The 26,638-nt window shown below is 41.7% G+C and overlaps 2 protein-coding genes across 6 annotated transcripts in view; both read right to left on the bottom strand.

The window, feature by feature from the left end:
- Nucleotides 1-15,695, bottom strand: part of UBN2 (ubinuclein 2) — a 48,513-nt gene extending 32,818 nt beyond the window's left edge. Inside the window, exons 1-4 of the mRNA XM_035126928.3 lie at nt 13,678-15,695; nt 4,125-4,217; nt 3,019-3,120; nt 407-544 (exon numbers count right to left, since the gene is read on the bottom strand). Coding sequence (XP_034982819.3) covers nt 407-544; nt 3,019-3,120; nt 4,125-4,217; nt 13,678-14,190 — 846 coding nt within the window. The 5' untranslated portion in view covers nt 14,191-15,695. The remainder of the gene's footprint in view (nt 1-406; nt 545-3,018; nt 3,121-4,124; nt 4,218-13,677) is intronic.
- Nucleotides 15,696-15,814: 119 nt separating this feature from the next.
- The window catches only part of IFT56 (intraflagellar transport 56), a 32,798-nt gene continuing 21,974 nt past the window's right edge, over nt 15,815-26,638 (bottom strand). For all 5 annotated transcript variants that reach the window (XM_035127022.3, XM_088652059.1, XM_035127021.3 and 2 more), the window contains 5 exons: nt 24,661-24,744; nt 24,247-24,316; nt 19,177-19,283; nt 18,392-18,525; nt 15,815-17,398 (listed from right to left, as the gene is read on the bottom strand). In XM_035127022.3, the coding sequence (XP_034982913.1) occupies nt 17,287-17,398; nt 18,392-18,525; nt 19,177-19,283; nt 24,247-24,316; nt 24,661-24,744 (507 nt within the window). In that variant the 3' untranslated portion in view covers nt 15,815-17,286. The remainder of the gene's footprint in view (nt 17,399-18,391; nt 18,526-19,176; nt 19,284-24,246; nt 24,317-24,660; nt 24,745-26,638) is intronic.

Raw genomic sequence — 26,638 nt, 5'->3', positions numbered from 1 at the left:
CTTTTCTAGGCACAATTCAAGGTGCTGATTTTGATCTTCTTTTCATAACCATTAAAATCAAATGCAGAAGATCTCAGGCTCAATCCCTAGCATTTCTGGATGGTAGGACTTCAGGAAGCAATTGTGAAACACTCTTCTTACTAAGAGTAGACAGTTTTGAGCTAGATGGATTAATGATCTGACTCAGAAAAGTCAGCTTCAAGCATCTTCTTAGCATCTTCAAAAGCAAGGGCGCATAGAGACAGTCAGCTAAATGAACATAAATATTGTGGTATTTGTATTAAATAGTACGTTTACTTTGATGTGAAAACTGAAAGACTTCAATGTAATAAACAAGGTGCTTTAGAATCTTCACAGCAAACCTCTGACATATCTAAAATTTTCTTGGAAGAAATTATTTACTCACTTTAGATGGTCTATTTTTTTTGCTTTCTGTTAAGCCTTCCTCTTCAGAATCAGATGCTTGCCGAAACTGCAGAGTCCCAGTGTTTATGTAAAACCCTCCATATTTAGTAGTTAAGGATGCAGGTACCAATTCATCATACTGGGAAGGAAATGGAAGGTTTAGGTCAAGAGATCACTACCATTATGTTAATATGGAAATAATGCATTTGCTATACTGCAATACAATGAACAGGATATTAAACTAACCAAATACCGTAATACCACCATACTAGTGTGGAGAAAATAACTGCCAGGACCGTACAACACACAAAGTATATTAAAAAAGAATGATATTTGGATGAAGACAATGCTGAGATACTGCAGTGCTGACAACATTATATCCACATACAAAAATAGAATAATCTCAAACCATTACATACATTGGCTGTAACATAGCAGAGCCATGACATAATGTAAAGCTATTAGGGTAAATAATAATAATTAATAATAATAATGATAAATTTTATTTATACTCTGCCCTCCCCAGCCAAGGCTGGGCTCAGGGCAGCTAACACCGTATATAAAACAGCTGATTGAATTACAACATAAGAACAAAATTAAATAAACATTAAAATTAAAGTTAAAATTAAAATGCATCATCATCTGGAGGGAAAAGGAAAATGGGGGAGGGGATCAGGTTGTCTCCAGGCCAAAAGCCAGGTGGAACAACTCTGTCTTACAGGCCCTGCGGAAAGAAATCAGGTGCCGCAGGGCCCTGGTCTCAGGAGACAGAGCGTTCCACCAGGTCGGAGCCAATGTTGAGAAGGCCCTGGTTCTAGTTGAGGCTAATCTGATTTCCTTCGAGCCCGGGACCTCTAAGATGTTACTGTTTACGGACCTTAAAGTCCTCCATGGGGCATACCGGGAGAGACGGTCCTGTAAGTATGAGGGTCCTAGGCCGTAAAGGGCTTTAAAGGTCAAAACCAGCACCTGGAAATTGATATTAATCTATTATCAATGTTTTATAAAGCCAGCTGGAAAACAGAAAATCTCAAGATCCCTCATCAAGTGCCTCTAGCTAATATCAAATGCCATCCTAATTTCTATCATTTACCAGGGGCACATTGGCAAGCGCCCAACAACATTAGTGGCACAATTGTTTCTGGCACATATTGTAAACCATAAAAATTTCCCATCTCACTGTAATTCCATGCTTAACAGGTAAATGTTGACATTTAACAAGAATTAGCTCACATCATATTCTAGAAACATCATACTAAGTTTGCAATACTAAACACACTTCCTAGGCAGCAAGCCCCATTGAACACAATAGGGTTTTCTTCCAAATAAAATACTGTATAGTGTAAACCATTTGCATTTTAGCTTTCTGTGTTTGACAGAAGGAGATAATTTTATTTTTAAACATTATATGCTGCTTTTTTAACACACAATGGTTCTCAAGGATAAATTTGATTATTTTAATCATTTTTATATCAACTACAGATTAAACAATAAACATTACAACAAAAAATGTAACCAAACCTTAGCCATAGCTTCCCAAATAAAGGCAGCTGAATACAAGCTGAAATAAAAAGGTTTGCTTACAAAAAGCAGACAAAGAACACTTCCTGACATCTATTGGCAGATTGTTCCGAATAGGACCAGAGTCATACTTTGAGGACGCTCAGCACAGTGCCAAATATGCCACTCCAACACCACCCCAATGAGGGCAGAATTCAGAACAGCTTGTGACAGCAGATACTTTTTCTGCCACGAGCAGCAATGGCACCACTCACTATCCTCCCCTGATCCCAATATATGCTTCAACCATGGATGGGAGGCAGTGCTTTTGAACAGGAGCCAAATTTGGCTCTTATCCATAGTGACATCGCACTATCTTAAATTAATGAAAATGCAATGTCCCAGCCTTAAATCTATCGCTTTCATAGATCTATAGTGCTACCCTGTTTAGGGAAGCTTTTAATGTTTGATGGATTTCTGTATTTTAATATTTTGTTGGAAGCTGGGGTATAAATAATAAATTATTATTATTATTATTATTATTATTATTATTACCCAGACTATAGATCTATGAACTCAATAAATTTCATATATCCATGGACCAGGGCATTACATTCTGGGTAATTTTAAATGATGGGTGGCCACCACAGATGGGAACCAAATTTAGCACTTATTCAAAAGTGGTACTGCTATAAAGCACTTGGGGGGTGCAGCTGGGAGGGCAGTGAATGGTGGTGTTGCTGTGTCAGACCAATGAGGGGCCCTTGGCCATCACCTGACCTGGCCAACTGCTTTTTCTGGGCCTAGTTCCAAAGGCCAGAACTGCAGCATAAAGGCCTTGCTCTTAGTCACTGATGTTGTAAATTGTTGTGGTATAGGCTAAAGCTAGACTGCTAAATGCAACCTATGTGAGAACTGATATATGAACTAACCCCCCTTTCCGCAAAGTAAATTAAAATACCATGAAGGCATTTGATGTAATTTCATCTCTAAAGTAAAAGATGTTTGCAAACTGCTAGTGCCTGGAATGGTGAACATAGGCAAACCCCTGAACACTGATTGGAATGATTGAAAGAGGGCAGCATACAAGTGTAACAAATAAATTTTACTCACAGCCTCGGAATTATCAATGAAAGGATCAGTTTCATCATAACCATAGCCTATGTCTATTAGATCCTGAACACGGTCCTTCCGATGCTTGTGGGTCTTTCCACCCTGCAACACAATATTTACAACTTGAAACCATGAGGTACTGTTGCCAACCAAGTTAATATAAGGCAGACACAGGCACTATAGGGCATCAGACAGGGGAAACTACTTCAGTATTGACACAATCAAGCAATTTACAGTATAGCAGAAGATAATTTATCTTGCTGCTGCATTCAAGTTCTCAAAATCCACAATACAAAAATATAGGCATGAAAGTTTATACAGTACTAAATAACTCTTATAGTCACAGGTTAACAATTCCAAGCTTAACAGCTCAACAATGACAATTCAATGACCTCATTCTAATCAGGATTTCATTTATGAAAGATTATGATAGGTTAGAGGTTAAGATAGACTAAATAGAGAGTAGTGTGGCTGGAGATGGATGAGTAGGATTAAGCTGAATAACAAATATTATTCTTCTACAAAAAGTACCCAGAATGATGAAGAATTAAATTAGTTCATTCTCTCAATACAATTTCTTATTTAAAAATATAACTGATTATGTTTTGTTTTTCTTTCAGCTGCCCTCCACACTAAGCAAATGGATGCTGTGCTGGGTGAGCTATAACCCGCTATGTCTAACCACAACAAACCAAGGCTTTCTAGTTTCCAGAACACCCTGTTGAAATATGTAACCGCCAATTTTATCTTGCTCCCTATGCAGGTAGTCTAAACATTGGGGGCAAGGAGGAGTAAGCATAAAGGGGGTTTTGTTTACTGCAACTGGCCCAACATGTCATTGTAATCCTAGAACAACAGTAATGTATCCAGTGGCACTGGAGTTCCATGTGCTGTCTCTCTGTAGCCTCTTTCCATAAAGAAGTAGAACTGCAGCCAAAATCTAACAATATTAACTGAGCTTTATAACACACGTGACACCATGAACTAAATTATATGAGAAATTAAGAAAACTGAATTCTTCAGAATGTATCAAGTGGCTTTAGTAAGAACACCTATAAAATATGAACAACCAAATTTAGAGCAACATAATAAATCTGTTTACTCACGTATTTTGTTTCGAATTTCTTAGCCAGCATTTCCACTTCATGCCTCTCACGCTCTTCGTCATTAAATGGATCTTCAGAAAAAGCAGATTTTATCTAAGGAGAAAACCCCAGAAATCACAGTCATTGTTTAAATTCATATATGCACAATACAAATGAGTAAAGCCGCCACAGAATCAGTATGAAAGGAGCTTTGGTGAGGAAGCAGCCTTTGCAACAATTTCAGTTTAACACTGTAACACACCAGTACTAGAAACTTTAAAGAAGGGATGCGTTACCCACAGTTTGCACCTCCAACCAAATCTTTTTTTACTCTCCAATATCCCACCAGTCTTAGCAGTGGCAGCAAAAAGAAAAATAATATTAAAGTAGGCTCCACACTATGGTGGGCAAAGCTCAGCACCTTGACAGGGATACATATCATGCCTTCCCCAGTTATGAGATTGATTATTTGATAAGCAGAAAGGTGGTAAAATGTGTGGGTGTGCCCCTGTCTTTCTCTCTGTGTGTGTGCAAGTGTATCAGCATAGTATGTGAATGCAATAGTGTGCATGAAAAAATGTGAGGCCCCAACATCCACTGCTGTCATTTGGCCCCCAAGAGAGCTGGATGAGAGTGAATGTGGCCCTCAGGCAAAAAAGGGGGGGGGCAAGCCACCCCTGTTTTAAAGTAAATTCCAATGGAATCATTAAGAGTTGCTCTGAAGTATGTGTCTATAAGATCAAGGCATCAGAATAAGTAGCTGCCCTTCCCAAATTAACATATTTAGAAGCATGATGTATGCCAAAGAAGTTGGAGTGCTGTCAGCAATTAAGACAAAGCCATACATTTTATTACATCTGATATAACTTGACCACTTCATTGTCAATGAAATACCGGTAAGACAATAAGATGAAATATCTGAAAAACAGCAATTTTATTGTTTATTTGTTCATTAAGCTCCATTGTCAATTTTCTTTTTTTCTACATTCAAGCATTTTGTTTATGAAATTCACTTAGTCAATCAATCAGTGTAAATCAGTGACTTTTCCTAGTCTGCTTGACATACATATAAAGGTTAAAGTTAGAATTCACCTTCAACAAACTAAGGCAGCTTTGCCTACTTTCAGAATCTACTTTCAGAATGATGATGATAATTAGATTTATTACTCGCCCTTCACCATAAGGTCTCAGGGTGGCAGCATGAGCAAACCAGGATGCCTCTAAATAATCATAGTTTCTCATTCCATCCAAACCAGGAAACTATTGATAGCAGCGCAGCTTCCAGTATTGGGGGGTGGGGGAATAGTTCTTACAAAATAACAAATCTGTAGCCAGCCCACTACAAGGCCCATTTGCCTTGTACTTTTATCCTTTTTCTATCAGAGAGCTACAATATAAAAACTTTTTGCATTTATCATGGCACAAGTTTCAGCAAAAGGTGATGCTTCACCATCCTTTGAAGACAAAGAACTCAAATAATTGGGCTGAAGAATTATATTTCATAGAAATTTCTACAAGCCATATCACAAAACCTCAGAAAAGGTATATTTCTAGAACCAATTTACCAATGTGTCACTGTTAACTTAACAAGAGCATGTATTCTAGAGTTTTGAAGCCCTTCAGAATCAGGAAAGCAGCAACAATCTAAAATTATGAAAAACACACTGTTCTACAAGCCAAGGTAGATAAGGGTGAAACAGCAAACCTATCAGCTCCTGAAAATAGATAATCCATTGTTTTGAACTATACAGTTTATAAATGTAAACAATTTACATAATTCTTCCATACATTTCTAAGGATTAGTGATATGTGGTTGAAGAGGCTGAAGAGGAAAGGAAACAAAAGTTGAAACAAATTCTGGTTAGTTAGACAAGACACTGGTTTGAAGATGGCTTGCTTTACAACTCAAGTGTTTCTTTCAAACCAGGATCCCGTTCACATGCAATGAATCAGGATTCATGGTACGTAGAAGTAAATGCTGAACTCCCCACCCCACCCCGCCATGTGGGAAAAGGAGAGGAATGGGGAGCTCAGTGCACATAAACTATGGCTTAGTGTTATGTGCAAGCCAGCCCAATTATGAGTAGCTTTACAAGTAGCACCTAAATGCACTAGCAGGTTTGATGGCCATTTGACAAGGCTACTTGGGAAACATTTCTAGAAATGCCCAGTGTTTTTTTAAAAAGAATTAGAAATATGTTTTGTATAAGATAGAAGAGTGAGATAGCAAGAAGCATTTGGAAAAGTAATGACATGTGGGATTGTCATGGATGTTGGAGGGACAAGAAATTGGGTGGGGGCAGTTGCAAATTGCACATGCTTATGGTAGGTATGCAAGTAGATAAACAGGTACTGCTACAGCGGGAAGGTAAACGGCGTTTCCGTGTGCTGCTCTGGTTCGCCAGAAACAGCTTTGTCATGCTGGCCACATGACCTGGAAGCTGTACGCCGGCTCCCTTGGCCAATAACGAGAGATGAGCACCGCAACCCCAGAGTCGGTCACGACTGGACCTAATGGTCAGGGGTCCCTTTACCTTTACAGTAGGGACGAAGTGACAATTCGCTGTAGGACTGAGCTAAGGAATTATACTGTTGTAAAATTCTGGCACTCTCATTTTATATATAACCAATCCAAGCACCAAGATCTACAGACCTTTGCCTGCTAACAATAATGTGCCAACAATGTAATATATCCTCCCATAATATATGTGGGGTTGGTACTGTGCCACTTGAAAAGCCCAGTTGTGGAGAATTATCTTTGTCATATTTTAGTATTTAAGAAAGAAAAAATTATCAGAGAGTGGGATATATACAGAGTATATGTAAAAGAACACTGTCAAAAGATCAATCTGTTGGCAGGTCTTGATTGAGCTTCAGTGTGTAAGTAGGATAATTTTATAAAATAAAATTTTAAGCGTGTATTTAAGGAACTTAATTCGGGAATGCAAGGGGAAGACCGGAGGTCTTGTCAAATCTAATCACAAATGGATGTACAGTACAAAGCAAGTATTAGTTAAAGAATGAATAATTGTTTATTTTGTATTTCTTATTTTACCTATAACATCTATTGCATATTTCTGTTATAAAGTTTTCAACCAATAAAGCATAAAAATATTTTTTAAGAAAGAAAGATGTGCACTCAAGTTTTCAAAGAATACACACACAGAGCATGAAAATGTTGATTCAAAGACAGGGCATTGCTGCAGTCAGGTAGCAGCTTGTGTTCCTTTGCTGTACCACACAATTTACCACATGTGCAAAACTTTACCCACATCATGGGGTAGAGATACGTAGGTTGGGTTCACATTACATGACCTTAAAGTTTAGGTGGAAGCAGTGGTAAAATTGCTGTGAGTTTTACAGTGGTGCCTCGCTTAAAGAAATTTCCGCTTAACGAAAGGATTTTCCGAGTGGAGGTTGCCTCGCTAGACGAATTCGTTTTATGAAAAATTCGTCTAGCGAATCACGGTTTCCCATAGGAATGCATTGAAATTCAATTAATGCGTTCCTATGGGCAAAAAAAAATTCAATGCATTCCTATGGGATTCGCTAGACGAATTTTTCATTATAAGAAAAGACCCGTGGAACGAATTAAATTCGTCTAGCGAGGCACCACTGTAATTCTGTATTTTATCTTTAGTGTATTAATATTTTTGTAAGCCCCCTTATGTTATTTCATTACAAAGGCAGGCTGTAATTCAAATAAGAGATTGCTTGACAGAAATGCCACATTGGTAAAAAGACATTGGTTATGGACTACTGTGTGTAAAGCAACTGGTACCCACAACAAATGCAACAACTGGGCATCTGCTGCAGTACACACACACTTAACCAGAGTCACCTTAAACATGCCTGCTGGCTTCCCAAATGTTATTTCTAAATACTGCATCTATTGGCAAGAGACACACAGAAAGAATGCAAGTCCCTGCTCTTCCTCCATGGCAGTGCCATGGAGGCTGTGCACAGCACTCCAGGCGCACATTGTTTTCCAAAAGCCAGTGATAATTACTTTCTGATCCAATATCATAAAAGCTGGGCTACAGAGACTATTATTCTAAAGATGACAGGTTTTGGTTTTTCCCCAAGTGTTAATTTTAAATCAAGTTCTTATAAATGAGAATACGTTATATTGCAAAAGTAGGATAAAGGGCCTTGTGATTAGAACTTGCATTTTAGAGAAAGCTTTCTGAAAGGTCTTTTCCCGGGTGAGATGGTATCAACTTATGAATTATTATTATTATTGTTTTCATAAAGCGACTAACAACAACATTCGACATCCAACTCATACATACTTAGGATTCTCATTTGAATGTAAAATATCAATATTGGTAACTGAGAATTTGCAGAGAATTCATGTCATAAAAAAGGTAAAGGACCCCTGACAATTAAGTCCAGTCGCGAATGACTCTGGGGTTGCGGCGCTCAACTCGCTTTACTGGCCGAGGGAGCCGCCGTTTGTCTGCCAACAGTTTTTCCAGGTCATGTGGACAGCATAACTAAGCCGCTTCTGGCAAAACCAGAGCAGTGCACGGAAACGCTGTTTACCTTTCCACTGGAGCGGTACCTATTTATCTACTTGCACTTTGAAGTGCTTTCGAACTGCTAGGTTGGCAGGAGCTGGAACCAAGCAACGGGAACTCACCCAGTTGCAGGGATTCGAAGCACCACCGACCTTCCAATCGGCAAGCCCTAGGCTCAGTGGTTTAGACCACAGCACCACCCACATCCCTAATTCATGTCATAGCTTGCTCATTCAGGCTACATTATTCTAAGTAGAGATAGAAAGTATGTTAGCTTTCAAAACAAAACTATGAGAAGTCCCTTTACTCCCTGTATTCACAAATTCCTGAGAGTTTGTAGGTTTTATTCAGTTTCATCACACGTTGAATGATTGAAAACTACATTCCCCAAGTTATTATACCTGATCATATTTCTAAGAGAGCAGCTGCAGGGAAAGTGTGTGAGTCAAAGTTATTTACAAACTAAAATGCTCTCTGTGATAGTCAGTAGAATCTAGGAAGCAACTATAAAAGACTAATCAATTTCAGATGGATTTTTAAAGATTAAAGGTCAATAAACTTTACTGTCCTTGCAGCATGGTCAGGGCTAGATGCATTCAAGGGAACCACTCAACTGAATGGACTGTGGGCTGGGTATCCACACTGATTTTTTTTAAAAGGTAAATTTCATGTTGGGAATCATTAGGAAAGGTAATGAAAATAAAACTGCCAATATCATAATGCCCTTTCACAATTTTATGGTGCAACCACCTTTGGAATATTGTGTGCTGCTCTAGTCACAACACCTCTAAAAGAATATTGTAGAGTTGGAAAAGACACAGAAAAAAGGCAACCAAGGGGCTAGAGCAATCCTACTTTAAAGAAAAGATACAAAAAGGGGCTTTGTAGCTTAGGGGAAAAAACGGTGGGTATGGGCATACAAGATTATGCACTGTGTGAAGAAAGGAGACAGGGAGAGGTTTTTGTCCCTCTCATAAAATGCAACTACCCAGGATCATCTAATGAAGTTGAATGGTGTGAGAGTCAGAAGAGACAAAAGGAAGCATAGCACACAGTTTAACTATAGAATTCCCTATAGTTCCCATTGGTATCTGAAGAAGTGTGCATGCACACGAAAGCTCATACCAATGACAAACTTAGTTGGTCTCTAAGGTGCTGCTGGAAGGAATTTTTTTATTTTGTTTCGACTACGTCAGATCAACATGGCTACCTACCTGTATATAGAATGGTCTCTAGCTTGGATGACTTTAAAAGGGGATTAGACACATTCAAATTGGATATAGCTATCAATGCTTAATTGTTATGATCACTATGTATTACCTCCAGCCGCAGAGGCAGCATGCCTCTGAATGCGAGTTGCTAGGAGAAATGAGTGAAGAGGGCTGTTGCAGTCATGACCTGCCTGTGTGATTCCCATAGGCATCTGATTGGCCACTGCAGGAACAGTACGTTGGTTTGATCCAGACAGGGTCGTCCTGTGTTCTTAAGGCTATGCTTTCAGACATACCGTGTTTCTCCTAAAATAAGACGGTCCTCAAAAATAAGCCATGCCAGGCTTTTAATTAGTAGAATAAATATAAGACATCCCCCGAAAATAAGCCGGGGGTGGGAGCCGCTTCGGGGAGCGCAGCGCAGCACGAAGAGCCTGGTGAGAGGCAGCTGCGGCTGCGGCTGCAGGTGAAGCCCGGGATCTGCGTGGGCGACTGGGGGCGAACGCACTGAGCGCTGCGGCGGTGGCGAAGAGGCGCCCGATCAGCCCGCTTCTCAGCTGATCGGGCGCCTCTTCGCTACCGCCGCAGCGCTCAGTGCGTTCACCCCCAGTCGCCCACGCAGATCCCGGGCTTCACCTGCAGCCGCAGCTGCCTCTCACCGGGCTCTTCGCGCTGCCGCTTCGGGGAGCACAGTGCAGCGCGAAGAGCACTCTTCTGGTGCTCTTGTGTGTGCGTGCGCGCGAGGGAGAAGTCCCCTTTTCCTTACCCAGGTGCAGCAGCAGGAGGTTACCCCCACGAGGTGGGCAGTCTGTGCTCTGCACACACACACACACCGTTTCGCCTCGCTCCGTCTCTCCCCCCTCCGCAAAGACACCAAAAAAAAAAAAAAGACATCCCCTGAAAATAAGCCGTGGTGTGTTTTTTGGGAGGAAAAATAAATATAAGACGTGTCTTATTTTAGGAGAAACACGGTATGGCACTGGTGTGGTTTAGCAGATAAGGGTGTTGGACCACAACCATAGTGAGTGACCAAATCCCTATAGTTTGCTACATGACACGCTTCTAACATGACCAAACGTAGCACATAATGGTCCAGTTCAGATGTCATGATAAACAATTAAATACTATGCAGGGCATTTCACAATGTTCCACAAGTGTTCTCTTGCTTTGCCTTCCCACTACTGTGGAAAAGGAAAGGCATAGGTGGACCCAGCGGCACAAAAGTCAACAACATTTAGGAATATAAGGCTGTGCTTAAACAATTCCTTTGTAATTCAGCTAGTTTTATTTCCTTTGTTTCATTAATCTCTCTACATATTCAATATTGTTTTACAATGAGCAGAGATCTGCTATTCGCATATGGCCAGTGATCCCACATGTGGTCTGTAAAATCATTCATGGGCATTCCTGCATCTGCCTCCAAGAACAACAATTGTCTGCACCATTTTATATTATATCTTTAAAAAATTAAAATCACAACCTTCAGTCAGCTTTGGGCAAAGCACTCAGGTAAAAATATGTTATACATTGCCTGGGCATTTCCATTTAATGTGCTTTGTATGAGAAGATTTCAGATTATAGACATATTTTTTTTAACGAAACACTCAATGATAATTTGCAATACTCCAAGTATGCAGGCCTACAAAGAAGAATAAACTACAGCAAGTGAAAAAGCAGAAAAGCAAAGGGCAAATGGATATAAAATTACTCCTCAGACCACATAAGATTATATTCCATAACGTTAAGAGGGGTATACTTGGTAAAACTGCACAATGCCACCCTTGGGATCCATAAAAAGAGGACCAGATTGTAAAAGAGAACACAAAAAGTGTCAAATTATTTCTAGTGATGGAATACAAACATAGGCTAATCTTGATAGCAGCTGCCTGTGCGAGCATTCTCAGTGGTCAACTAGTGAGCTGAAGGTACTACAGCTCAGATGTTTAGCAACACATCCTAAACACAATTTAATCTTGAATTAGGATCCATTTTCTTCACTCCTAGAAAGATTCCTGCAACCAACATAACACAACCCAGGTTCTTAACACTCTGCATTGCTAATTAATTTGCCACTCAAGACCAATCCATAAATCCGGGATTATAAATTACATCACTCATATAGGTAGACCTTCCTGTGAGTGAAGAAAATGTGGCCCAAAGAAATGTCTCAACTAACTATCAGATGTTCCTCAGTAAAGGATTGTGAATTATCCACAGCTTTTATCCATTTCTCAGAACTGCACAAACCCTGCATTTCTGTAGATAAGGCTGCAACACCACTTGTAGAACTCAACATTCACTGTCTCCAAAATGCTATCAAGTGGCAGTTAAAATATTCCACTCTAAGTCTTAGAGAAGGAACCATAATGAGCCATTTAAAGAACCCAAATCTGCACTGGACACCAAACCAAATGCAGAGAAGAGAACAGCTTCATATGGACAAATTACCAGCAGTATAACCAGTGATTAACTGTAATTAGTCTCTGTTTAGGAAGAAGAAATGCTACCATTCCGTACAATGGACTGGTCATGGCAGCGTTTTATCTAGCATCAATGCTTTGAGAATTCCAGACAAAAGTAAGTAGATAATTTTGTGGAACTCATGTAGGTAATTCAGCCTAGTAGCCCTGTCAATTTTAGTTGGAACTTTACGATTACTACTGTATTTCCACTAGCTATTCTGAAATATTTTCCTTAGACAAGTTTCTCTACATTACAAAGCAAATGAGTCAGAATATACCAGTCTATTTCACAACAGTCAAATGTGACTGTAGTTCAATTTTTTATGCAAAGCTGAAAATTCTGTCACCCTTTCTTGCAAGAACAAGTACACTAACCCTCAATGCTATCAGCCTCCTACAGAATTGTAAGAGTAAATCTGATATCTAAGCAACACCACTCTGAAGTCTAAAGCAAGGTGTTTTAAAATGTTATAACTGACTTACACCAATATATTTAATAGTTACAACCAAGTAATTAGCCTTAATATATACTGACTTCCTTTCTCCTTAGCCACTTTAGCTGTTTACAACTAGTTTTAACAAATTAGGTTACTCTCACAAATTTGAGCCATTCTATGGGGCTATAACAAGGGAACTTCCTGATCTGTGTACAGTTTGAAGTACAAGAACCTATACTGGGTTCAGTTTTGTACATGATCACCACTCTTCCTACAGAGACTATGGTACCCTGGCACAGCCATGCAGTTCATGTCGGGCAGCCTCTTATAGCTTAATCCGTACAGTCTGAGACTCTTACTCTTCAGGAACATGGGTTCAAGCCCTACATTGGGCAAAAGATTCCTGCATAGCAGGGGGTTGAACTAGATGACCTTCAGGATCCCTTCGAACTCTACCATTCTATGACTGTGACCTGGCACCACATAGGTGGCAAGGTTGAATGAACATTCTGGATAAGTCCCATGGTGAAATGCTCACAAAGACCAGGTAATAGAACAGATAATTTATGTAATGCAGGTGAAGAATGTTTCTAAAAGAATTAACTGAAGACAAATTAAAGAAAATGCATGCACCCTGGGAGCTGCCCAGGCAATAAAAGTGTATTTGAGCCTCACACAGGTCAATATGCCAACTGATTGATTTCTTTAAACTCCGATTTGGATCAAAGGGTCACACACCAAAAAAAGCTTGTTCCTACATGGTCACTATCATTCGACAGGGTAACTAGCAGCGTTTAAGCTATTATATCCTCATAGGATCTTCCCAGCAAGCGCTTTCATTTCCCCATCATTCGTTTCGTTCACACAGCGCTCAAGCTAAGGGACAAGAGTAATAAATACGAGTCAAGATGGAGAGGGAGGAATTTGGTTAGCAGGTCCCGTACCCGGGGCTCGCCACACAACAGCAACTCGGGATAGCTGAACTCCACACAGCTCTCCTCGGTGGGGTCCTTCAGCACCAACTCCAGGCGCACCGTCTGACGCGGGGGCGACGGCGGCGACTCTTGCCGGTTGCTCTCGAGCTGCAACGGTTGGTTCGAAGGAGGAGGCGGCGGCGGCGGCTCTGGCCTTGGAGGCTCACGCTGAGGTGGCAGCAGCGGCTTCGGTGTCTGCTCAGGCCGGCTGACCTCGCGCGGTAACACCCCCGACTGCAACTCCAGTCGGGAGCCGCTGCCGGACTCGAAGGGCTGCGGTGGAGGCTCTGCTCGGCCACTATCGTGGTGGAGGTGGTGGTGGTGTTGCTGCGGCTGTTGTGGCAGTTTCAGGGCCTCACACACCAATGGCTGCTCCGCCTCGCGACCCCCTCCAGGCTCTCGCTCGAGCACCGGAGTCTCGCCTTCTCGTCGCCTTACGGGTGACAGACTAATTAACGGCACCCGGCGCGGCTCCGCCATCATCTAACCCCCCACCCCCCCTTCCCACCTGTTCGGTGACCCTCCCTCACCACCCACAACTCCGGCTCCTCCTCCGCCCGTTCCCTCCCCTTAACCGGGTCAGGGTACCTCCCCCCCCCTTCCTCACTAGGCTCTCCTCGCTGCTAACACCGCCGCCATCTTGGAGCCCCCCCACGTAAATAGAAGCAGGCCACTAGGGCACGCATGCGCAAAAGCGGGACCGCCACGGACGCGCCGCCGCACGTCACTGTTGTTATTGCTCAGGTTTTCAGTACGTCACCGCGATCGCACGTTGAAGACGCTCGAGCCCCGCCCATAGTTGCCTTGGAAATATGCACGCTGCTCTACCGTAAGATTCTTAAAGGGGCAGGAATCGAACTTTGCTTTGAATGAACGTGGGCTGCTACCCAGGCATCTTCTCTTCCCCCCGCGATTCAGCTCGTCCGCCACGCCCACGACTGGAATTTTAAACGGCCCAGAAGTACGGAGCAAGCTCAATGTCCGAGAGGATGCAACCACGCATGACCATTTCTGACATAAGAGCATCTCTTTTACATTTCGTAACTACTACAATGAGAAAGTCGTATACATATGGGGGTCGGTTCAGATCTTAGTAACTCGTGTATAAGGAGGTGATTATGGAAAGCAGCTCTTTGCCAGATGCTAATCTTCACGAATAAAAAATGTGAATATGGTAAAATACTTGCACATGAACTTTTATGATGCAGCTGTTTTAAGTACTGATGAAATAGACCTTTGAAGATCTTCCACAACCGTGTTACCTGAATTAAGCAATCTCTGCACAGCAACAATGCCACTGCAGTGTTTTCACTTCTTCACTGAATTTCCGTTGAGACTGGTAGAAGAGCAGGTGGAAATTTGGGCTTATCACTCACCTGCAACCTCCCAGGACCAGTTTAATGCAGTTTATTAACTCCAAATTCTCAGGGCTGTTCCTAGCTCTAGAAACAGTATGGTATTTGGCACCCCATATTTTAGAATGGAAAAAAAATGTGGCTAACCCTGAGTTTGGGATCCTGATCTACCTCCAAAACGATTCTGTCCCCAAAGAGCTGACAGATTTTGGTGGTGGCAGGCCAAGAAAAGCACACATTAAAGTAACATAAAAGTCCCACTTGATCAGACCAAAGCCTCATCTTACAATGGCAAACCAGATGTTTGTAAAGCAGGATATGAATTTAACAGCCCATTCCCCACCTGCTGTATCCAGAGACATACCACCTGCAATACTGGATATATTACACACCCATCATAACTAACCTTTACCGTTACTGTATATGAAGAAGTGCATCCTTTTGTCTGTTCTGAATTTTCCAACAATTCAGCTACCCAATTTGGCTTCTACTGACTTTTCCTAGACAAAATACTAATTTATACCTAAAATTGGTTTCCAAATTTGCCAGGACTGCCTAGTTTTCTCTTAATTCCCATTGTTCACCAGCCTGTGTGTTTCACCCAAAGATGGAGACAGATAAGCCAATTTTGATTGTTTCCAGCAGGCTTTGATGCAAATTTACTCAATTACAAATTTACTCAAGCCACCCCTTTTCAATTGTGTATCCTATTTCAGAGTCACACTTGCAAAGCACAAACAACATATTACCTGTAGCTGTGCCTTGCATATTTTATATTTAAATTAAGATCCATAATACTAAGTCATAACAACACATACCATACAGTATTCATTTAGTCACATTCACAAGAGAACAAAATTTCTATTTTTATAAGGTACTTTAAAAATGCATAATGAGTTACTCTCTACATTTATTTATTTCTTTGGGATTTTACCCGAGAATTAAAATTTGGGGCAGATTACAAACATTTTTTTGAAAAGTTAGAAGCATAAAAATGATTGTGAACTATATTCATAAAAACTGTACAAGTGTGCAATGCACATTTTACTGTGGTTTTCCCCAATGTATGTTATTTCGTGTCTCTTCACAATCTTGTTTTCAGGAGTAAAATCTGAAAGCAACTCCCCTAATCCCTCAAACTACCATATTTTTCCATGTATAAGGCACCTCCATGTATAAGATGCCTCCTATTTTGGGGGACTCCAAATTAAGAAAACACCCCTCAGCACTACCCGTGTATAAGACAAGCCGCAATTTTAAACCTAATTTTTTGGTTTAAAAAACCCAACCTAGTCTTATACATGGAAAAATACGGTAATTGCAAGCATTTGCAGGGAAAGGTGGGTACCTTTCAGTTTAGCATGTTAATTGTAGATAGCATGAGCTAACAATCTTTCTTAAATCAATTGACAAATCCTCCCTGTGGAACCAGATAAAGAAGTGAACAGCATATGATTCAGCTATTCTCTGTAAAAGGTGCCTCACAATATCCAAGAGGCCTCGGTAATTAAATGTACATCTGAAGTCAAAGACATCCTATCATTTGCTGGAGTTTTGCTACAATTCAGAAATATATTGTTTGTAATGACCAGGGCCCGGATCACAAACCCCGCTAAACCAAACTATGACTTAGTGAGAAAGAACAATAATGCATGTAACCGGAGTGAAAATCACAGCTCCTTTGCTCCTCCCTCTGGTCTTGCTGTTGCAATATCCAGAGTGAAGCCATGATTTGGCTTAGTGTTAATGTAGAAACAAGCCTCAAGAGTATTAATATGAAATGCTGAGTATTATTGAGTTAATTTTGTATTTTGCTTTGAAAAGTGATACAGTGAGACTAGAGTCCATCTATGTGCAGCACAGGCCAGTTCTTGAACAGTCTCAGTACAGTACCAACACAGTGCATTGTTGAATACACAAAACTGGAACAACCCGAGGATTGAAGATAGCACGAACAGTTAAAAACTAGCAATTGTAGTACAAAATAAAATGGAACTTGGGAGATGTTGCGTAACTAAAGTTACATATTTCCCCCCACAAATATATGCAATACATACAGTTTAAATTTAAAAAAGAATTATCAATATAAAAATAAATATCTATTCTGAATATTTTGCATTGTTACAGTCTGCATAATGCTGGTATCAGGCTAGAAGATGCCACAAATATTCCAGTCAGGCACATCACAGATGGCAATTACTTCTATTATTTTGGTGATGTTGGTTTACAGAGGCACTCTGTTTTCCTTGGCCCACTTCTTCATTATACGAACTATGTACTCTACCTGCGGGTTACCCGTACTCCTCAAGAGATGTAACACCTCCCTTAGGGTATCTCTGAAGACAGAAAAGACAAAGATGTAAATAAAAATGAGGACAAGTCTGAAAGATAAAGGATTGTATTGCAAAGTGCCACTCAGCAGATGGTAAGAGTTTTGTCAGCAAAACAGCGAGTGAAGAAGTTTTCAGCAATTCCCCTTCTTCCTTGCAGCTTCTTAAATGCACTCTGGGCAGTAGAGGGAAATGGCTGAAAACTATTCCCCTCCCTGCTCTGCTGATAGAAGCCCTACCATCAGCTGAGCAACACTGTTGGATACCACAAATTTCTAGTGAATTTTGTATCCAAATTGCTTTGGAAAGTATGTGTCCCATTGCACGAAAACTGCTTATCCCTGTGTCTCTTTTTATTGGCCTTATTGAGGTGAACGTGTAATGTTTAAGCCTTCTTTAAAATGTTTATTCACTGCACATTTTTCTTTCTTATATCTCTTGGTAATTCCTCCTTTTATTTCAGTTGTATCGATGTTGTTTTTTCAACAGCAGGACTAAAGCAAAGCAGATGAGGCTCCCAATACACAATATATGAGTTATTAGGACTTTTTAACTGAAAAGGGATGGGCCTTCATCCTTCTGTTCCTATAAACCAACCAAGGGTAAAATGAGGCCATCTAGGCTTCCCTATCTGGCCCTTGTAACTCTACGCAGGTCACAACCCTAACTGGCCCAGCTTCACACCCCAAGTGTTTTTGCCTGACTGGGATGTGTCCTTGAGCTCCCTGAATACATTTTGCTTGTCTGAATGAAGGATAGAAAGGGGTGTGCAAGTGTGTGTAGAAACTATCATCCTGTACAAAGGTAAGTTTTACGTTTGTTCTGCTCACTTTTGCACCACTAGCACGTAGCCCCCCAAAAGATTGCCCAGAAGGAATGTGGCCCTCAAGGTGAGAAAGGTTCCCTACCCCTGCCATAAACATTTAACAGTGAGCTAGAAGAGTCTAAGAATCCAGGGCACTGACCCCAAAGTAGCACAAAGAAAATAAATGTACGTACTTGGGTTCTCTGCCAGCTATGATCATCTGGAAGATGCCCACACAAGCACCCCTTTTGCCTTCCCAGTATTCAGGGTTAGGATCCAGTCTTTCCAGAACATCAAAGGCTTTTGCAGAATAGTAAAACTGGCCCATCTGTACAGGAAAAAAAGTTATATGCTCAAGGCAGCAATCTTACATCAGAAATATAAAATAATACAGCCATTCATAAGAAGAACAAATAACAGGAGCCAGTGGAAATTTTCTGATCCCAATTGGGGAAATTAGCCACACTCCAGTTTTATCAATAGGCAAGTTATGATAATCATCTTGTTTTAAAATGCTACTGTAAATAAACACTTTAATCATACACAGAAAGGGGCACAATGCCTCCAACTAAATAATCTGCCAATTCCACAAACAATTCTAAACACTCTATATTTAGCTGTGTTTATGTATTCATCATAATGCTAGTTTTGAAAACAGCAGTAAAAGAACAAGCCTAAGTTAAGAAACTTTTATTAGCTTTAGCTTGAAATATTTTAGATATCTAGTGAAGCATGCCAGTAAATGAAGTCTGCTTCCCAATTAACACTGTTGTGCTTGTTTCTTAAATCTTAGAATTAAAATTTTATATTCACTACTAATATAGGGAATGAATTTGCTCAGTGGTAAAGTATATGCTTTTGCAGGCAAAAGGTTCCAACTTTCCAAGGTCTGGAAAATATTCAGTTCAATAAAAAATTCCAGTAGTCTCTAAGGGGTTAATAACTGATACTAATAACTAATGAATAGAGGGAGGCTCACTTTGTAGCAGTCATTTGCAATTAGTTGCAAAAGGCTGAAAGACTCTCCTGAGGTTTCCATCTTCAGGTACAGCTCCCAGGCTAGTCGTGGTTTCTTATTCATAATGTCTGCAATTAACAAAAAGCTAAAGCTAGTGGAGACATGTCATCACATAGTGTTTGCAAAAGTGGATAAGCATTCTAATCAGCAGTACACATCTTTATTTCTACCATTCAGATAAGGTAAAAAGCAATGTAACACATTCATTGCTACCTACAGTAAAAAAAAGTCACATTCTAATAATCAGGAAATATGAAAATGTGTCAGGAAATCCATACCATGTCAAATTAGCACAGAGGTAACCTGCATAACATTAGTTTAAGGGTTTAACTTTTAAGGATTTTAATTTTTGGAAATGAGCTGTTATCTTAATTTGTATAAAAGGCCAGTGCTTCTACAATTCTGCAATTAAGAAAAATAAATTCTGCAATTAGGAGATTCAGATTCGGTGGGACAATACCCATAAACTATAGACGTATCATGCCTGCCTTGGAATTTGAGCACATGGCAGGTATCTCCTTGTGACAGACTTACATTTGAATAGACAAAAAAGGTCTATTAGAAAATTCAGTTAGTTGTCCTCCTGTTTTCAACCCCAGTTGCTCTTTTCTGCTCTTCTCTATATAATATGTACGCAGAGGTTAACACTCCTTGTATATCTACACTTATTCCAAACAAGTATACACCAGTAGCATTAATTTTCTTTGCCTTATACTGTATTGCTCTTCTATGGTCATGCAAAAACACTGGTCAAACAGATGAATGGTATTCAGTTTTAAAAAGCATTTGTAGTTGTATATACAGTGGTACCTCGACTTCCGAATGACTCTACATATGAATTTTTCTACTTACGAAGGGGGGAAATGACCATGCGCTTACGAATTTATTCGACTTACGCTGCCCCGCGCTCGCCACCGCAGCTGCTCTGCTGGCCTTCTGCTTGCCTCACGCGAATGCGCTCTCCCCGCCGCCACTGCAAAGGCGGGATCGGGCCCGCGATCGGCTGCCTCTGCTCCTGCGGCGCGCGCCGTCGCTCTCTCCCCACCACCTCCGCCGCTGCAAGGGCCAGCCTCAGGGGAGCGGGCCCGCAATTGGCCGCCTCCGCTCCTGCAGTGCACACGATCATGCTCTCCCCGCCGCCTTAAGGGCTGGCCTCAGGGGAGTGGGCCCGCAATCGGCGGCCACCACCGCGGCGCGCACAATCACGCTCTCCCCGCTGCCTCCGCCGCCGCAAGGGCTGGCCTCGGGATTGGCCCCGCGATCGGCTGTCTCTGCTCCTGCGGTGCGCGCGATCGCTCTCTCCCCACCGCCTCGGCCGCTGCAAGGGCCAGCCTCAGGGGAGCGGGCCCGCAATCGGTCGCCTCCGCTCCTGCAGTGCACACGATCGCGCTCTCCCCGCCGCCTCAAGGGCTGGCCTTGGGATCGGTCCCGTGATTGGCCGCTGCCGCCTCCGCTGCTGCTGCGGTGTGCGCGATCACGCTCTCCCCGCCGCCTCCTCTGCTGCAAGGGCCGGCCTTCTGCACCTCATGGGATCGGGCCCTCCCCGCCGCCACCGGCCTCCCGCCGACCGCACCACCTGACATAGGGCTGGATAGGGCCCTTGCCACCGTTGCCGCCGGCCTCCCGCTGACCACGCTTCCTGCTGATCTGGCCCTATGGCCGGATCGGGCCCTCACCGCCACCGCCGCTCAGCCAGCCTCCTGCTGCCCCGCACTCGCTGCCCCTCGCAGGCCTCCTGCTTGCCTTTAAAGTGCCTTTTTTAAAGGCCCTGGAACGAATTAAGCCGTTTCCAGTGCATTCCTATGGGAAACATCGTTTCGACTTACAAATGTTTCTACTTACGAATGTGCATTCGGAATGGATTAAATTCGTAAGTAGAGGTTCCACTGTACCCAGCTTAGCATAAGTATCTATTTCATATCATGTCTGTAATTTTAAGGTCCATTTAATACCAATGCTTATAAGGTTTCCAGAAATATTGGTGTTATACTACAGTATTCTTTGAAAGGAGGCTTATTACTACTGCACTTGAAGAATAAAACTTATATATAATTGTCCACATAATGGTTACTATATATTTACATTGGTTTAACTATTTAAAAATATAGTGCACTTGCCTAGAGTTACTTGACACCAAACACAGTAGAAACAGTTAGCTCTAAAACCAATTAACACTTATAAGCTATGGCAGCTAACACCACTGCACTTTTACCAAAGGCAGAGGATGATACCAATTCGGCATTTATTTTGCTACAATATTCTCTAACAGCATCTAATTGTCTGACAATTCTTCACAGAGCTCAGTAAAGGAACCAGGATTCTAAAGAGGCAACTGATTCCACTTTTGAGAGGAATTCAGAGCTCTGCATACATTATTACACCAGCCACTTATTGCTGCACACATAAACATGCACACTGTAACACTGGAAAACCTCAGTTGTATAACTTCCTGCTGGCAGAAGCTGCCCCTGCAATTTCCGTAACCCCAGTGCTCTTGGCACATCATTTTGAACCATCCATTCAATGTTCCTTAATTTTTATACAATAGAATGAATGTTTCAGAATGCACACTAGCATTTCATTTCCTTTGGTTGTCCTCTATAATAGGGATAATATGCAATATTCATTAACCTGCTTATGTCCATAGCTGTTATTAAGTGCAAAATCCATAAAATAAAATTTCCTAGCTTTGTGCAACTCTTGCCAGCTTTCCCCCACCCCAGCAATGTAACAGCCATATCTAAGTTCATCTAGATTATGTATGAAGCTTTTATAGAGATCTGCCTGTCTGAACCTGACTGACTTCCTTACCAAGAAACCAGATGGCATTTTCTACTTCTGACTGTGTTTGTGGACACCTTCATATACTTGAGAATCATCCCAGTCATGACTCTTCCTGTTGGGAGGTCAAAGGTCACCTCTTCCTATGTTTGTGTGGGTAACTGGAATGTTACAGGGCAGAAAGTAACAGCCCCATCCTATTTTAGAAGCCAAGAAAGGTGATATTTAAGAGACAAACCATCGAAGGGTTCTCTACCATATTGTACTACCTGTATGTATCACTTTGAACCCAAAATCTGAGTCAAAATACCGTTTCATAAAATTATCACAAACTCTCTATAGTTAGCAAGAGCCATGTGGGCTGAATTTCATGCCAGGTCTTCTGCCAAGATGGCTGCCTTTTAAAACCCTTAATATGTGAGCATATTTAACGTCCGCTTGGCGCGCTACAAAAGATGGCTGGAAATTCCATCGCTCCGGCTCCCATGGGGTAATTAGGGGCTGAGATGGGAGTAATCTGCCTCCCAAAATCTTCCCGGGGGTAGGGGAAGATGCAGTCTCATCTGCGGATGCCCAACACCCAGCCCCAAATCCGGATGGAAGGAGGGGCTGGAGGGCACTGGATGGAAAGCCCCTGAGAGAGTCTGGCTCTCCTAGACACTGTCTCCGTGAACGAATCAAGTTCCATTTCTTAAGATAAAAAATTGGATTTAAGTTTTGGACATGCTTCAAGCGAGGAGGGAAGAATTACCCTGCTAATTAACCCAGCCACTGAGGTGCCAAAAAAGACTGAGTGGAAGAAGGACTAACATCTAAGTTAATATGTTGGAACGGAACGGAAGGGGGGGTAAGCCTTTCTTATTTTCGTATTTTGCTTTATCATATTATTTGGCAGCCCCCCCCCCGAAGGACCGATAACATAATCTATAATAACAAGAGAGTTTGGAAAGTTTCGTATTTGTTGATATAATATGGCTCTAAAATTATCAACTGTGTGGATATAATAATACTATATAATTAAGGCTTTGATCTTTGATATGCTTGGAAGAGGATAAAAAGATTCATTTGTCGATTTTAGACAGAAGTAGGATCTCATTAGAAGCTGGAGAGACGTCAAAAAACTTTGGATGGTTTCCTCGAATCTATGTTGGAGTTGTGTCACACTTTTAATTTGGAAATCCGCCATGATTGGAAGTCAAGATCGGGTTGCAGAATCATAATAGTCATAGGGGGGAGGTGAGCCTTCAATATGTCATTATATTTGTATTTCCAGTCTGATCTGGTAAACCTCCCCTGGAAAGGCTAATGTTTGATGCAACTGGGAAAATTACTGAGCAGACACTCAGACTTGATTTTATTTGAACTGTGTGAAGATGGCAGCTGCCAGCAGCGAAAAGACTTTTGGATTGACTTGGCAGAAACACCAGCGTGTGAGGAGATGCTGCGAACTTATAGAGGGGAATCATGGACATAAAATCCACACAGAAATACATAATTGTTTGTTTTAACTCGCTAGTGGGAATAACTCAGAGGCTGTGAAAGAATGAAGGTCAACAACAGAAAGAATTAGAGGAACCATCGGAAATGACTATGAAAAGCAATAGAAGTACGAGATGATCAGAACCCTCCGAACTTGAAGCATGGGAAGTCCTACTGTATTAAAAATATACAATTTGGTAGAATATTTGGATTATTTGATATGCATATGTATAATTTGGAATGTTTAATTGGATTGTTAAAGTGGAAATTTAATAAAAAGCAAATTTAAAAATTAAAAATTAAAAAGTTTAAATTTTTTTAAAAGTTAATAATAAATATGTGAGCATATTTGATATCAATAGCTAGTGAGAACTTCAGATTGATCTCTCACAAATGTAATTAAGGTAGAGTGCTGCAGGGACCAAACAATTAAATGTTTTGAAATTTAATTGCAGTTGTCTCAGCTGGACTTGTCCCAAAGAACAAGAACAAACAAGAATTTTTACCAGTACTTGTTCTGCTGAAATATTTTGCAGGTGATACCAAGACACCACCTTTTCCTTGAGTAGACTCCCAACCACTCTTGCTTACTCACAGGCTATGGCAAGATTTACTTCTTGTAGGGCACTTGCCTCTTATAAAGGTATCCAATTACATCTAAAAATTTAATTAAATCCACCCACAAGGTTAAAACAAGTTTAAGGAGATATAGTGACAGGGCTAATACAACAAAAAAAATTCTACATTCTATAACAGGGTAAAGTGACTCACAGCAGCGAGCCAGCCAGCTGAGATAAACAAAATCATTTTTTATCTTCTCATTTTGAATCAAGAGGAACACCTGAGGGGGAAACAGATAGAAAAAACAAATGTCTGTTTGCATTAAATATCTGCTGTGTGATATATACCGTGAATATGTGCCTACTTCAAAATACAGATGAATCTCAAATAACAAAACATTGAACAGAATCATTACATAAGAAAGTTTAAGACATAAGAAGGCCACAAGTAAGGAAAGTCAGTCTGAGCAGAAGGATCATTAATAGCAGTCATCTAGGCATTATATATTTTTAGAAGCAAAGCAGGAAAAGGCTATCCTCAGAGCATGTCCAAGATGAGCCAGAAGGTAATCAGGAAGTGTGTTCCTTCCTTGCATGTGGTGTTTTTAAAGAAAAAGCTACATACCTCCTCAGCCTCACTAGTATTGCCAGTAGCAGCTTTGGCTTGGGCATAGTTAAAGTTAAAAGTGTCATCATTGTAGAAGTAACTCTGGAAAATAAGTTGTGCACAATAAATAAAAAACATACTTTAAAACTTGAAGATGTACCAGACAATAGAGTAAAAAACAAAACAAAACCAACCCTTTACAAATAGTAGCTCAAATGCCTTTGACACCAACATAGTTGAAATGTTTCACAGCACTGGCCACAATGGATTTGGGGTAAGTTCCAAGCCATAAATTGCAGGGTGGCAGCTTTCTTTAGTATACCTTTCTTTCTGGGCATGTTAAATCCTGCTGTGAAAAAAACGGCCTCTTTCTCTAAATCTCTACCCAACTCTTCAAAACATTCATGTCTAATCCATAATTTAGTTCTGTGAGTGCTGAAGATCTCCTTAAAACTATACTACTGTACTGTATCTTCAAATACTTTGGGTTCCTTAGTGCGGCAGTCCTGGAAAGTGATAAAACCATCTCAGAACTAAATTGATAAAACAGTGAGTAATTCATGCATGCAGTATTCCTATTTGCTGCGATCCATGAGTATTCTGTACATAATGTGTACCCACATCCAAAGAGAATGCATAAGAAATGGCCACTGGAATCAAAAGCAGGAGAGATATATGATGTACTATGGTTTTCCCAGTAGTGATGTATGGAAGTGAGAGCTGGATGATAAAGAAGGCTGATCGCTGAAGAATTGATGCTTTTGAATTATGGTGCTGGAGGAGACTCTTGAGAGTCCCATGGACTGCAAGAAGATCAAACCTATCCATTCTTAAGGAAATCAGCCCTGAGTGCTCACTGGAAGGACAGATCTTGAAGCTGAGGCTCCAATACTTTGGCCACCTCATGAGAAGAGAAGACTCCCTGGAAAAGACCCTGAAGTTGGGAAAGATTGAGGGCACAAGAAGAAGGGGACAACAGAGGACGAGACTTTTTTATCTCACTGGGGGTTGACCTGGCTTGTGTGACGGAGACCTGGGTACGTGAAGGTGAAGTAGTTGCATTACATGAAATAACACCCCCTGGGTTCTCCGTCCTCCACCAGTCACGGACTGTGGGTCGGGGGGGAGGGGTGGCGTTGTTAATCCGGGAGGATTGCTCTTTCAGGGCTCTGCCATCACCATCAATCACCGGCATTGAATGTGTTGGCCTAGTGTGGGGCACCAAGGAGGGCTTGGCTGTCTGGCTGGTGTACCGACCACCCAGCGCACCAGCAGCCACCCTGTCGGACCTGTTGGAGGTGGTGGCCGGCTGGGCCTTGGAGTTCCCTAACTTATTGGTTTTGGGGGACTTCAACATCCATGCTGATGCCACCCCCTCCTCACGGGTTCCGGACCTGGTGTCTTCCATGGCGACATTAGGGCTCTCCCAGTTTGTTTTGGGTCCCACACACCAAGCAGGCCACACGCTGGATTTGATTTTTGGTGCAGGTATAGATGTGATCATGTCCCCAATTATGGAAGTGCCATGGTCTGATCACTACGCTCTGAAAGCCAGGATTGACTTACCGCCTCTGCCCCGCTTGGGTGGTGAGCCGATTTGGGCTCGTCCGCGAAGGCTGATGGATCCTGATAGATTCCGTCAGGCTTTACGGGACCCTGCTCCCCCTGGTGGCTCGTTAAATGAGCTGGTCGAGAACTGGAATAACCGGCTCTTGGCGGCCATTGATGAGATCGCACCTAAGCGCCCTCTGCAACCCCGCCGAAACCGGGCCCCTTGGTTCACCGAGGAACTTCGGAAAATGAAGCGGGACCTCAGACGGCTTGAGCGAGTATGGCGGCATACTCGCGACGGAGCCTCAAGAACATCTTATAGGTCGCTTATGAAAACCTACGAGATGGCGGTGAAAGCCACAAAGAAGTCTTACTTCTCAGCTTCCATCGCATCCGCTAGCTCTCGCCCGGCACAACTTTTTCGAACAATCAGGTCTCTAACAAC

The sequence above is a fragment of the Zootoca vivipara genome, chromosome 9 (genome assembly GCF_965207765.1).
Source record: "Zootoca vivipara chromosome 9, rZooViv2.hap1.1, whole genome shotgun sequence".
Lineage (NCBI taxonomy): Eukaryota > Metazoa > Chordata > Lepidosauria > Squamata > Lacertidae > Zootoca > Zootoca vivipara.
The sequence above is the reverse complement of the archived record's forward strand: the minus strand, read 5'-3'. Positions and strand labels throughout refer to the sequence as shown.